At 42.5% G+C, this 12755-nt stretch overlaps 1 protein-coding gene and 1 long non-coding RNA gene across 8 annotated transcripts in view; one reads left to right on the top strand and one right to left on the bottom strand.

The window, feature by feature from the left end:
* LOC147243889 (uncharacterized) overlaps window positions 1-12755 on the bottom strand; it is an 88423-nt gene that overhangs the window by 19120 nt on the left and 56548 nt on the right. The gene's annotated exons all lie outside the window — the stretch shown is intronic.
* The window catches only part of ctif (CBP80/20-dependent translation initiation factor), a 57735-nt gene that overhangs the window by 33516 nt on the left and 11464 nt on the right, over window positions 1-12755 (top strand). For 3 of the 5 annotated variants that reach the window (XM_086186707.1, XM_086186705.1, XM_086186706.1), the window contains exons 9-11: window positions 1857-1937; window positions 8205-8796; window positions 9670-9969. In XM_086186707.1, the coding sequence (XP_086042833.1) occupies window positions 1857-1937; window positions 8205-8796; window positions 9670-9969 (973 nt within the window). The remainder of the gene's footprint in view (window positions 1-1856; window positions 1938-8204; window positions 8797-9669; window positions 9970-12755) is intronic. The other 2 variants (XM_086186708.1, XM_086186709.1) reach the window with 1 other exon arrangement.

Below are 12755 nucleotides of genomic sequence, written 5' to 3'. Positions count from 1 at the left end.
AAAAGAGTTTGTGTGCGTGAGCCCCCGCAGAGTAGCAACTCTGCTGTCTGTTTTCTCATGGAGTTGACGTAGAAGTGAACAGCTGCTCTTGCTTGTTTGTTTTTTTTCCGCCCATACTATGAATCTCCAGCTTGTATTTTCTATTTTGCGATTTAGACATGCACCCACACTCAGGATACCTCTGAGCTTTTTGATTTGGAATCTTAAAGGTTTGACGGTAGCCGGCCGACAAACGGAAAGAAAAGCGTGAATGTAGATAGAGCAGGTGCTTCCCTGCGGAACGGCGGGAGCTCCGAATGGTTTTTTTTCTTTGTGTGGAAGTGATGTGATGGATATGCGACGGCCCACACAGTCACGGGAACGAACAGCGACCGGACATTTTGGAGTGACTGTTCAACAGCGTTGGCTAAATGAGGTATTAAAGAATCATGTTCTCGTCCTCCAGTAGAAATCCACTTGATCAGTCTCCACCGAGGTACGCTGAAGATGTTCTGACCCGCCCGCAACTAATTAAAGCAACAAAAAAAACCTACATTTTCAAATGCACCACTACCACGACTCAGATACCAGTTTCTAAATGATTCTTTTTCTTAACAAAATGAAAATTACATGATGTTCCAAGTCTTTGGTTTTAGGGTTTTTTTTTTGTTGTTTATTTTTTTCCTCCTTGGTATTTTTCACACAACTACTCACAACTATTTCCCAACCAAAATATAAACCAATTTACCAAAATGCGGTTTAACTTAATTTGTCCACTTGAACAGTTTAGTTTGATGTTTCACCACTTTTTTTTTTCCTTCCCTCAAATCCGTTTAACATTGAGATGCTTTGAATTTGACACACATTTGATTACACTGATGCGGACAGGATTTTTTTTTTTATTCTTCTTTTATTATTGTGGCTGCTGCTGGATTATCAACGTCAGATTATGATCCTGTAGGAAACTAAACAGCTCTTGTAAATTTAGAGCAAAAAAAAAAAAAATACACAAAAATACATTTCAAATTTATTTGAGCTGTATGTTTTAATGATATTCCACCTCTGCAGTAGTTTTATAAGAGTGAATGTGGATCAAGACTTGGACATTTACTCCTCTGGTTTTGAATGACGATGCATCTTTTGATACTGGATTGTATTAAATAATCAATGAAACAGTGTCATCAATCGATAGTTTGTCCTTCAGAGAGTTTATTTTCCAACTGTAAAGTGTCCTTCTCGTTACACATTTAAGGAAACCTTGTCGTGATGTCAAAAATCCCCCCCCCTCAAATATCAATACTGGCATCTGCCTTAAAAATCCTCCATCGCTCAGGTTCTAATGTGAATGTTCAGTCAGGCAGTCCAAACTGGTCTCCCCACAGTCCATTAAACCAGTGTGTTGTGGTCAGCGTGAAGCTCAGACCACGTTATTGACTGTCTGCCTGCAGGCCTCTTCTCCCCGGGGCCAATCGATCGGCTAGTCTGGGTCAGCCGATGGTCCAATGGGTCCATGAGTTCTCCATCCACACACCCATAGCAACAGCCATGATCGATCATCAGCATCCTACCTCCTCCCATGAGCATATCTGCCAATTCATTTCACCTTTTTTAGTCACCACTTGACTTCCTGTAGTTCTATGCATGTTGTTTGGATGACAGTTATCAACCTGTAGTTTTTTTTTGTTCTGTTTGTTTCCTCTTTGCTTCGCTGCTGTTCTCTCCTCCTATGTCTTCTTTAATTCCTCAACTTCATCTACAAAATAAAATCGACCTCCGCCGTTCTCTATAAACTGTTCAACCACTCCTCCATCTATCCCCTCATCTCTGCGTACTTCCAACCATCTGCATTGTGGCATCCCCTCCTCTCCTGCTTATAGAGCGGTTGATCAGTTCACCCGGGACCCGTTAACCATACTTCTGCCTACTGGCCCTGGGGGGAAGCGGCAAGTCTCAGCCAGGTTAGTGACAACCAGAGAAAGATCCTGAGCTCTCATTATACTGTCCACGCGTAACACAGCATGAGGGCGTATCACTGACAGTAGCTCAGTATTCAAAGGTCAGCTGGTAATTGGTGACTTGGACTGTAGCAGTAGGTTGGTATATGCTAGAACCAGTCTTGCTTTCGTCAACGAAAGTATGACTAAATATCGTCGTCAGCGAACCTAGATTCCCAGATTAGCACCGCGCAGATGTACGTGATGTCACTTCCTCAAGCCCCACACGCATGGTTTGTTTAGAAGAAGCATGCAAATGCCAGTGCCAGAGAAGTTAGAATCTAGCATGAACGACATCAACGAAGGTTGTAAATTCATATCAGTGGCTGGAATGCATGTATTCCTAAGTCTATTCATAAGACAACCTGGTTTGATTTGTGAAATGGATTTGGCTAAAAGAAAATGTTAGTTTTGCTAAAATACAGTTTTCATTGACTAAAACTAGACTAAAACGTCATCAGTGTTTGTCAACTAAAACTAGACTAAAATGCCCGTTTTTTTTTAGTCGACTAAAACTTGACGAGACAAAATAGCGTATGACAGGGACTAAAACTAATAAAAACTAAAATGTTAACTTGAGACAAAGACTAGACTAAGACTAAAATGAAAACAGGCTGCCAAAAACAACACTAGTTAGAACCCAATTATCATGAGGGACTGGCAGTTATCATATATTAATTAAGATTAATAGAGATTATTGAATGAGAATGGACTGTTGCTGGAGACAGAATATCTGGGGGGGGGGGGTCACACCAGCGTCATTTCATGAGGGTTTTGAATAAAAATGTGAAAACAGCACATGAGTTATTCTGTCTAATGTTGTGACCCATTCAGCAGCTGCAATTTCATTCTAAATAATCACCTCTTTTTTTCTTTTGCATTAACTCTCAGCCACAGATCAAAATGACGAAAATGGATCGCAAAAACCGACACGCTCGCTCAGGTTAATTTAATGGTAATCGTTCATCCACAGTCATCGGGGTGACTTTGACATAATCGTTAATTTGAAGTCATCCCTCAGTCCTAATTATCTTTTTTTTTTTTTTTGAAGAAAAATACAGCTCATGTGATCAAAAGGTTGATCACTCCACCTGTGTCCACTAACATGACTCGGTGCGATGCAGCCTCATCAACGGTTCCATCATTTATGCGGAATGCAAACGTCTCGGCAGTAATGTGACTGATGGATGGTCAATCTGAGCAACACTAGTGCAAAGCTCCCCGTCATTAAATCTGATTAACATTTTATTACTGCCTCACGTTCACCTCTTCACATCACCGGGAGATCAGGGGAAAGGTTTATTAGAGTTGAGTCTAAACTAACAGCTGCCGCACAGATCAAATTAATCATCTGTGTGTGTGTGTGTGCGCGCGTGTGTGTGTGTGTGTGTGTGTGTGTGTGTGTGTGTGTGAGAGAGAGAGAGAGAGAAAGAGATATTGTGTTCCTCAACTTTCAGGGTGTCTCTAGAGCAGTCTTTGGCTTTGCAAAAGATGATGAAATCTCTCTCTCTGCAGTCTTACTTAATGAGATGTTACCATTTCTGTCTGTCAGCATTAAGCTACAGTATGAGACTGATTAGGATTAAGTAAACATTGATAAAGCTATTGAAATCCTGAGCCACAGCCATGTATGAAATGACTAGTTTTGTTGCAAAAAAAAAAAGGTGTAAATGAAGAGGATGGATGATCAGAGTGTCCAGAGAGAGAGAGAGAGAGAGAGTGCGCGTGAGAGAGAGAGAGCTCAGATGTGATTTAAAAATATGCATAGATGTGATGAGCATCTGATGTAGAAAGAATATTTTAACAGTGTCGGAGTTGGGCCGTTGGGCACATCAGAAGTGTGAACTGCCTCACAACCTCCCCGAGAGAGTGGTGCAGAGGTGCCAGACAAGACATAAAGCGGATGAGCGCATACAACAAAATGCTATAAATACACTTTCTACTTGCATTCACTTTTACACGCCTTCTGCCAAGGCGCATAAATGATGATAGGTGACTATTTAAAAGAAGGGGAAAAAAAGTTTATAGCACTTTGGAAAATCTGCAGGGATTTTCCCTTCGTTGTGTGGAGAACGCATATATCCTTTACCCAACGCAGTGTCCACGATTGCAGATTTATTTTGATATCTGCTTCAACTTTCATTAACCCTGATGGCGAATATCTGTTTAATTAAGACACTTGACACCACCTGCTGAAAATGAGTGGGACGATTTTCAGTGAATTATTCTATTTTCTACACATACACAAAAAGTGTCCTTAGTATTCTGTAGATTAAAACAGATTTATACATATTAGAGTCAAAATGGTTCTGAGCCTCAGCCCTACATTAAACCAGTGAGCGCTACATCAATATTTGATGTGTTCTGAGACGTACAGACGGTGACTCAGAAGTCTGGAATCAGGCTGCTATCTCACAAAATCATCCACCGGTGTTCTGTTTTGTGTTGGATCTCAAGCTGAGCATTTGATTCACATCATTTACATGCATGAAAAACAATGTCTGATCCCTCCAAGCCATGCAGCCAGCTGTACAAGCCATTATCTGTGCTCGTATCTGGGATTTAACTTGATTTCATGCTAAAATCTATTAAATGCGCGTAGGATGTACATGCACAGTTCGCTTTTCCAGACTGCAAAGTGTGACACTGGGACTCGATATGCTTCCTCCTGGTCACTTTGTGCCGTTAAAGCTAGGACCCAACCGATATGGACTGTGTTGGGGCCGATGCCAATTTTGATATAAGGGAATAAAAAATTGCGATAATCGATACAGTTTATATTATAACACTGGTTTATTGGCTATAATCGGCCGATTAATCGGTGAGGCCCTAGTTAACGCGGGTCTATCCATGTTTGTGTAGACTTAACAAATTTGCAATAGAGAACAAAAATCTTTCTGTTCTACAAAGTTGACCCACAACTAAATGAAAGTACATTTGTAAGGTTGCCCTTATTTATCTGTTTGGGATGGATTTTTTTTTTTTTTTAACATAGGATGTATTCAACTTAATTTTGAGAGTGATAGAGCCTAATTTTTCTTCCTCAAGGTAGAAAAAAGTTTTTGGGGTCTTTGTTTTACAACCTCAAAAATGTCCATTTATTTTTTAATATAGGAGTTATATCAGGGTTTGGCAACCTAAAAAAGTAGCCGAGCGTTGAGGTTGGGCTTTTGTGAAAAATAAAGGCATACTGCTGCAAGGACATCCGCGAACTCAAAACTCAAAGTTTTGCCTTGCTTTGAACCTTCTCTTCTAAAAAACACCTCATTCCTAAATTTCCTCTTTGTGCAGAGTATTAGAAGAGAAATTCTGATTTAGTTTGTATTCTGTGCAGAGAAGAACAGACCAGTGGAACTGTGACTCTTAGTTAAGCTAATTATGGGAAACACCTCTCTGAATAAAGTGGATTATCAAGTCAGGATACCAGTATAAAAAAGATATAAAACAGGATACCAGTAATCAAGGATATAATATGAAAACAGTGGACGGTCACTGGCAGGTAAACAGTCTGTATTTTTTTCTGTCAGTGAAATGTGATCAACAGTTTGTTTCCACAGGTGAAAATCCCTCATATTCTTTATAGAGGAGTTGATGTAACCGCAAGCGAGGTTGAGTAACGATTGTATCTGCTCCTGTACAAGCTTCAAATTTGTATGCCAACCTCCCTTTCAGAAAAAAAAAAACACGTTTTGTTCACAATCTTATAGGAAATTATTCCATTACCCACAATCCTCATGTGTCCCTGCAACATCTATAATCGGTCGACTGTCGGCCTGTTTCAGCTTCAAACAAGTTTCCATGATCGTTTGAGAGAACCAAGGCTACAGAGGATTTCTGGTTCTGAGGACAATTATTGAATATTTTAATATTACATATTCACTAGCAACACTGACTAAACTGGTTAAGTCATATTTACTAGGTTGATCTCAGTTTGGACTTGCTAATGATTAGCAAGATTACTGAAACCACCAAAGTAAGTTATGGTGTTCCACAAGGGTCTGTGCTTGGACCTGTCCTCTTCACCCTATACCTGCTTCCTCTCGGTCACATAATAAGGAAACCCTGAATTAATTTTCACTGTTATGCAGATGATACGCAGCTTTACTTATCAATGCATCCACATGAAACAAATCAGCTGACTAAACTGGAGGCCTTTCTAAAAGGAGATAAAAATATGGATGACCCGCAATTTTGTTTTTATTAAACTCTGACAAACTGAAGTTAGTTGCATTGGCTCCCTGTCAAATTCAGAATAAAATTTAAAATTCTTCTAACATACAAAGTCCTCAACAATCAGGCACCTTCATGTCTGACAAAGCTCATAGTCCCCTTTTCCCTAGCCAGAACCCTTCGTTCCCAGGATGCAGGGTTACTTGTGTTTCCTTGAGTTTCTAAAAGTAGAATGGGAGTCAGAGCCTTCAGCGATCAGGCCCCCCTCCTGTGGAACCGTCTACCAGTTTCAGTCTGGCATGTAGACACCCTCTCTACATTTAAGAGCAGACTTAAGACTTAAATTTTTTGATAATTATGCTTATGGTTAGGGCTGGCTTAGGCTAGTCCTTAGATATGCTGCTATAGGCTCTGACTGCCGGGGGATCTCCCATGGTGCACTGGGCTTCTCTCTACTCCTCTCTGTCCTCCTATATGTGTTATACATAAATCATACGCATTTTACAGTACAAACTCATCTTCTCCAGAGCCTTTGTGCTTCCCCTCATCCCAGATCCCTGACTGATGAGCAGCGTGGAGGAGGCTACAAACCTGAAAAGGCTCAAGCTGCCACTCTTAGCATCACCTGCTCACGTCCCCGTCCGTCCATCATTCTCTTCCCCTTTCTCTCTCTCTGTCCCACTCTTTCCTTCTGCATATCTGTCCTTCTCCATTATCTGTCTTTGTCTCTGCCCCACTTTCCTGCTCTCTTTCCCCCCCAACCGGTCAAAGCAGAAGGCCGTCCCCATTGAGCCTGGATCTGCTCGACGTTCCTGCCTGTTAAAAGGAAGGTTTTCGTCGCCGCTGTTGCAGGATGTGCTTGCTGGTGGAGAATTGTTGGGTGTAAATTCATTGAAGGAGTGTGGTGCTGGACCTGCTCGAAAGTTTCATGAGATAACTTTTTTTTTGTGATTTGGCGCTATATAAATAAAATTGACTTGACTTGACTCTTAAGCTAACAACAAAATGGCCAGTTGGTCACAAAACATACTTATTTTAATCAACATTGGGTCAGAAAACTGTTTGCAATGGCTTTTGTGCTGAGTAGTTCCTCACCCTGACTTGTACATTTCCCTTTCCATCCATCCATCCATTTTCTTCCACTTATTCCTGGTTCACCCTGGACAGGTCGCCAGTCCATCACAGGCCAGCATATAGAGACAAATAACCATTCACACCTACGGTCAATTTAGAGTATCAATCAGCCTCGTCCCCTCTTGATGTCTTTGGACTGTGGGAGGAAGCTGGAGTACCAGAGAGAACCCACACAGGTACAGGGAGAACATGCAAACTCCACACAGAAAGATCCCCTGCCCGAGCCGGGACTCAAACCCGGAACCTTCTTGCTGTGAGACGACAGTGCTGACAACTGCACCACTCACTACATTTCCCTTTTTTGTTGTCTTTTTGTGATAAAGCAAATGTCAATATTCGAGCCATATTAGATTCTTGAAGCGTCAGTGGAGGAATTGAATGGGAAGTGTACCTGTAGGAACCTGAGCCTGTCTAAAGGTGGACGGTTAGTGTTGAGGGGTGTGTGTGTGTGTGTGTGTGTGTGTGTGTGTGTGTGTGTGAGAGAGAGAGAGAGAGAGAGAGAGAGAGAGAGAGAGAGAGAGAGAGAGAGAGAGAGAAACATACTTAGGGCATTCAGCATAACTGAGCCAAGGTGTGCAAGGCTCACCGGCTGAGGCAGATGACAGGTTGCCTCCTTGGTGCCAGGTTGGCTAATCTCCTGGACCATATGTCAGAGGCTTGTCAAGCATAGAGCCAGTTGCAGCAAAAGGACAGAGCAATGCAGGACAGGAGATCAGAGAGTGCACCCACATGTAAGCGCTTGTTGGAATGTTTGTTAGTAGATGATAGTTTGGTGTTTGTGTCTGCTTGTGCAAGGTCATGGTGACTAGAGACAGCTTCAGTTGTGATGGGGTGATGACCATCAGGGTGTCACGGCGGTGGTCTCAGAGGGGGTTCAGGTACACACACCTCATCCATGAAGCTAACTGAAACCTGCTCACATTCCAGGAGACAGCAGCGGCCTCAAGGAGGAGGAGGAGGAGGAGGAGGAGGGAAGAACCAGTCTCCACACATACAACAGCCATCACCGCAGCATCAGTGGGATCAACCCCAACAACAGGCTTTAAACCAGCAGCCCCAGAATTTAACAGAACTGGGAGACAACAGGAACAATAGCGCTGGCCGGCCACCTCGCCAGTACCAAGGAGGACATGGGCAGCGTCAAGGAGGACCCCCACATCATGGATACAGCCAGAATCGGCGCTGGCACCACAATCAGAAAGGTCAAGGGCATGGACAGGCAGGTGATAAAGGATTACCCCCAAGAACAACCAAAGACAAAGAGACAGAGAATGTAAAAGTGTGTGAGGAGCAGATCAGACCAACAGAGGAGCCTCAAGACTGCAGCAGGAAGAGTCCCAGTGAATCACCCAAATCTGAGTCAACATTCAACTCAAATGCATTCCCAGATCTGACAGTTAAAACAGAATCTCCCAACCCAGCAGGAAGTAGTAGAGCAGGCAAGGGGCAGTCGAGGGAGCCCAAAATCAGCTTGCTGCAGTCATCAAAGGAGAGGCTGAGGAGGAGACTAAAGGACAAGGTACCGAAAAGCTGCTTACCGCCTGTCATTTAGTATTAAGGCAATCAGGACTAATGTGTATGTGTACACACAAGCTATATTCATGCGCGCAGAACACACACACACACACACACACACACACACACACACACACACACACACACATACTGTCATTAATATGCAGAAGTGCAAAACCCACTTTTCACACACTGCTTAGCTTGAATCATTTATTTACTTAGTTATTTAAAAAGTGCAGCTTTTCACTGTGTGCACTAAACTGGTCAGCTAGTCAGTTGTGCTGCTGCTCTCTGCCTCCTCTTTCAACACCTACCTCATTTCCACCAGGAGTGGTTTTGATTTGACAGCTCAGGACTTCCAGGCAGGCAGCAAAGCGAGAATTAATAAAGCTAAATCCTCAATGACACCAGTGAATCAATTAATCCAGACCAGAGGTGAATATTTGCATCATTAGGGTAAATTGAACCCAAGAAAACCATGTTCATACTATCTTTCTTCCCTTTAGGCAATATATTTAAACAATGTTTTTAATGGTTTACACAGGTAATATGGGGTTTTTACCTCACCTTTCCTGAAATCTGTAAATACCACATTCATGTAAATTTCTGTATTTTTTTTCCTTTGGGATATTTTGTGATATGCATAGATCAATAAGCTAACAAGGATCGGTGCTATCGTTGAAGTCACAAAGCTGATTGGGATTCATGTCAGTTTATGTTATTTGCTGTTGACAGGCTGTATGCAGGTCTACTGTAACTTGGGAAATGACATCTTTAAATACAAGGTTTTAGGAGACGTACAACAGTCATGTTTTTCTTTCTGACCAAAAAAAAAAATCCATATCACCCCTAACGCCCGGCCCATCTCCTGCTGCAGGAGGAGTCTCATGTGGAGGCATCGGGCTCTGGAGCACAGAGCATGGACCGCCTGGTGGAGCTCCTCAACAGCATGAGGAGCAACAGCAGCGGGGTGGAGCAGCAGCTGGCCTCTTTCATGGAGGAGGCTCAGAACTCGGCGCGGTCCGAGGAAACCCTGGCTCAGGTGGTCAGCACCATCTACTCCAAGGCCGTTTCAGATAGGAGCTTCGCCAGCACAGCCGCCAAACTCTGTGACAAAATGGCTCTGTTCATGGTGGAGGGGACCAAGTTCAGATCACTACTTCTCAACATGCTCCAGGTGAGGGAGATGATTCATCCACAGATCTGGGATTTTAAAATTCTAACTTCCCACAGACTAAAAAATGAGGGAAGGCATAGCTGCCTCCTGCTGGTTGAAAACATCAACTTTCAGTTTTTGCAAGCGGAAATTATTTGCATATCGTAGCAGGAAGTGTGTGCCGATGACAAGCTGTCATTTGGAGACTTCTTGTAATGTCAGGTAATGACAGGGCCTGTTATTTGTGGGTGCAACAAGGAAAGATTCCCCCTCATTTTTTTTCTTATGTTTATATATCCTTCAACATTGAAGTAACTACTTTGAAACAGTGCAATAAATGTATTTTTAGATATCATTATGGGCCGATATGCCAACTAGGGATGCAGTACCACATCGCTGCACCCCTGAGAGAGACTAATAAGTTCAAAGAAATTGGAGTATGCAGTTGCTGAAAGAAATGCTGGTTCTAAAAGTAATAAAGTGTCTCTATGAATCTGTTTAGTCCACTAAAGACAACTAAGAAGTTCCTCACAATTCCTCCACAGTTCTAAACAGATTACCAGCCAATATATTGATATTGTTTTTTTATTGTTTTTTTTGTAATCGATTCAGTATCTGTAACCTCCAGGACTCCGTCATTGATTGTCCAATAAGGTGTTTTCTTGATAATAAGCAGATAGAGTAGCAACTCCACAAGCAGAAACTAGGATAATATCCTCATCTCCTCTGCTGTCTGCTGTGCGTCTTTGTTCAAAATAAGACAATCTTGTTTTCCTCTGATGTCACCCTGCAGTGTTTTGCAGCCATGATGGATTCTAAGAGTGTAACAATGTCACTTTTCACTCTTTTCAGACCTTTTATAGGCTAAATTGGGACTTTTCAAGCAAAAATATCTTTCAGTGACAGTTCCTCTTTTTCTTTTTCATTTCTTTTTAAACCATCTCAATTTTGTTTCCACCAAAATGTGCCAGCTAGGGTAAAGGAGCAAGACACTGGCAGTAAGCGGTTGGTCTTTGCACAGCACATTCAGACTAAATCTGCTCCGTAATTTCAGCAGCTTCACTCAAGCTTAGTTTTATGAGAAAGCACTTTCAGGTGGAAGATGACTGTGTGTGTGATGTTGTAAATGTCAGTGGGCAAAGTAGCTAATCAAAACACCCAGGGGAGAGAGAGAGAGAGACACCCCTGCTCCCACCACCACCTCCACTTAACAGCACAGTTCCAGTCTCGCACCCATGATGAAAACATCCTCTCAGCCGTTATATATTTCACTGCCTCAGTGCCCTTCCCTCTCTCCCTCCCTTCTCTACCCTCATGAGCTCCATATTCCCTTGCTCCCCCCATCTGATCGCCTCTCCTCACCCAGAACAACACGGGCCACTGCCTCTCCCTGCACTCCTCCCCCTCCTCTCTTACTCTCGCTCTCCATCCTCCTTTTCACCTCTCACTCTATTCTGAGAGCCAGACAGAGTGGCAAACTGTCTGGAAGTAGACAACTAAGATATCCATTCAGATGACATTCATGGTCTAAATGTTAACCCACCTGCTGCCCCCCCCCGCTTTCTCTCCGACTACACTCCTACACCAGGTGCTACTTTTTTCTTTCTTTTCTGTTATTCCACTCAAATGTCTCTCTCTCATCCCAGATTCAGCAGTTGCACAATGTGCCTTAATCCTTGTACCCCCTCTATACACACACACACACACACACTGTTGTTTATTCCTCATCTCATTTTCACATATATGTTGTCCCTCTTGTTCTGAGTTTCTGCCTAAATATGAGACTAAACTAAAACAAAGGCTGAATACATGGAAGGAAAATAAAAGATGACGATATTTACCTTCAACCACAACAGTGTACCAACAGCACTCATTAATTCTTCTTTCTCCCCTGATTATTGCATCATCGCTCAATTTAGAATCCATACATTATCAATCAAGTTGCTCTATGAATTGTTATTCCACTTGGTTTGACAATCTTCAGAAACAAACCCGTACTCCTCACTGTGCTAATGAAGTCTGTAGTCCCCTTATGGCCATGCGGGTCTGATAAATCAATATTACACAATCACCACATAGACAAACAAGCCTCTGGCTGATTATCTTCTCTCACATTTCAACTAGCACATCCATCCTCTATAATTACAGGTGAGACAGGAGCTCTGTACACACACAACTTCTACTTCACCCTTTTCTGCTGCTTATAATTCATGACTTCTTGCATCTTCAAGTGTCATGGGTGGATCCCTCCATGTTTTTGACATTTGGGCTTTTTAAACATTTTAAATATCAGAATTAGGCCTCTTTCAATGGTGAACCATGTTATTTATCGATTCCCAGATCTTGATGTGGGGGGCAGTTATTCTGTGACCGATCTAAGAAGAGCAGACAGGCTTTCACCTGCTGCTGCTCCTGTTCCCTATCATCTTAGTGTCTCACCTCATCTTGATTTTTGTCTCGTGTGTTCAGCCCGTTTTTCTTTTTTCTACGTAGCAGTATGTATACATGCTCCCTTTTGCAGGTTTGTTGCGAAAATGTCAACCACTACAGCGATGGCCTTGGAAAACGCACGAGACGTGTTTTTGAGTGTGTGTGTGATACTGTATGTTTGTTTTTGACAGTCTGTGAAGTTTTCCGTCAAATTCATTCAAGGCAGAATTTTGGTGTGTGAGAGTGTGTGTGCAAGTCTGTAGCAGGTACAATGTTTTCAGTGTGCGAGAAGACCTTCAGTGTCTTTTTTTTTTTGCTGTTGTATGAGTGGAGGAGAATGTATGCTGCTGCTCCTGTTTCCAGTGAGCTTCAGTCTT

This window comes from Aulostomus chinensis, chromosome 19 (genome assembly GCF_037954235.1).
Source record: "Aulostomus chinensis isolate RoL2024-O1b breed Wild chromosome 19, RoL_Achi_v1.0, whole genome shotgun sequence".
In the NCBI taxonomy this organism is placed as follows: Eukaryota; Metazoa; Chordata; class Actinopteri; order Syngnathiformes; family Aulostomidae; genus Aulostomus; species Aulostomus chinensis.
This window is presented reverse-complemented; position numbering and strand designations above follow the sequence as displayed.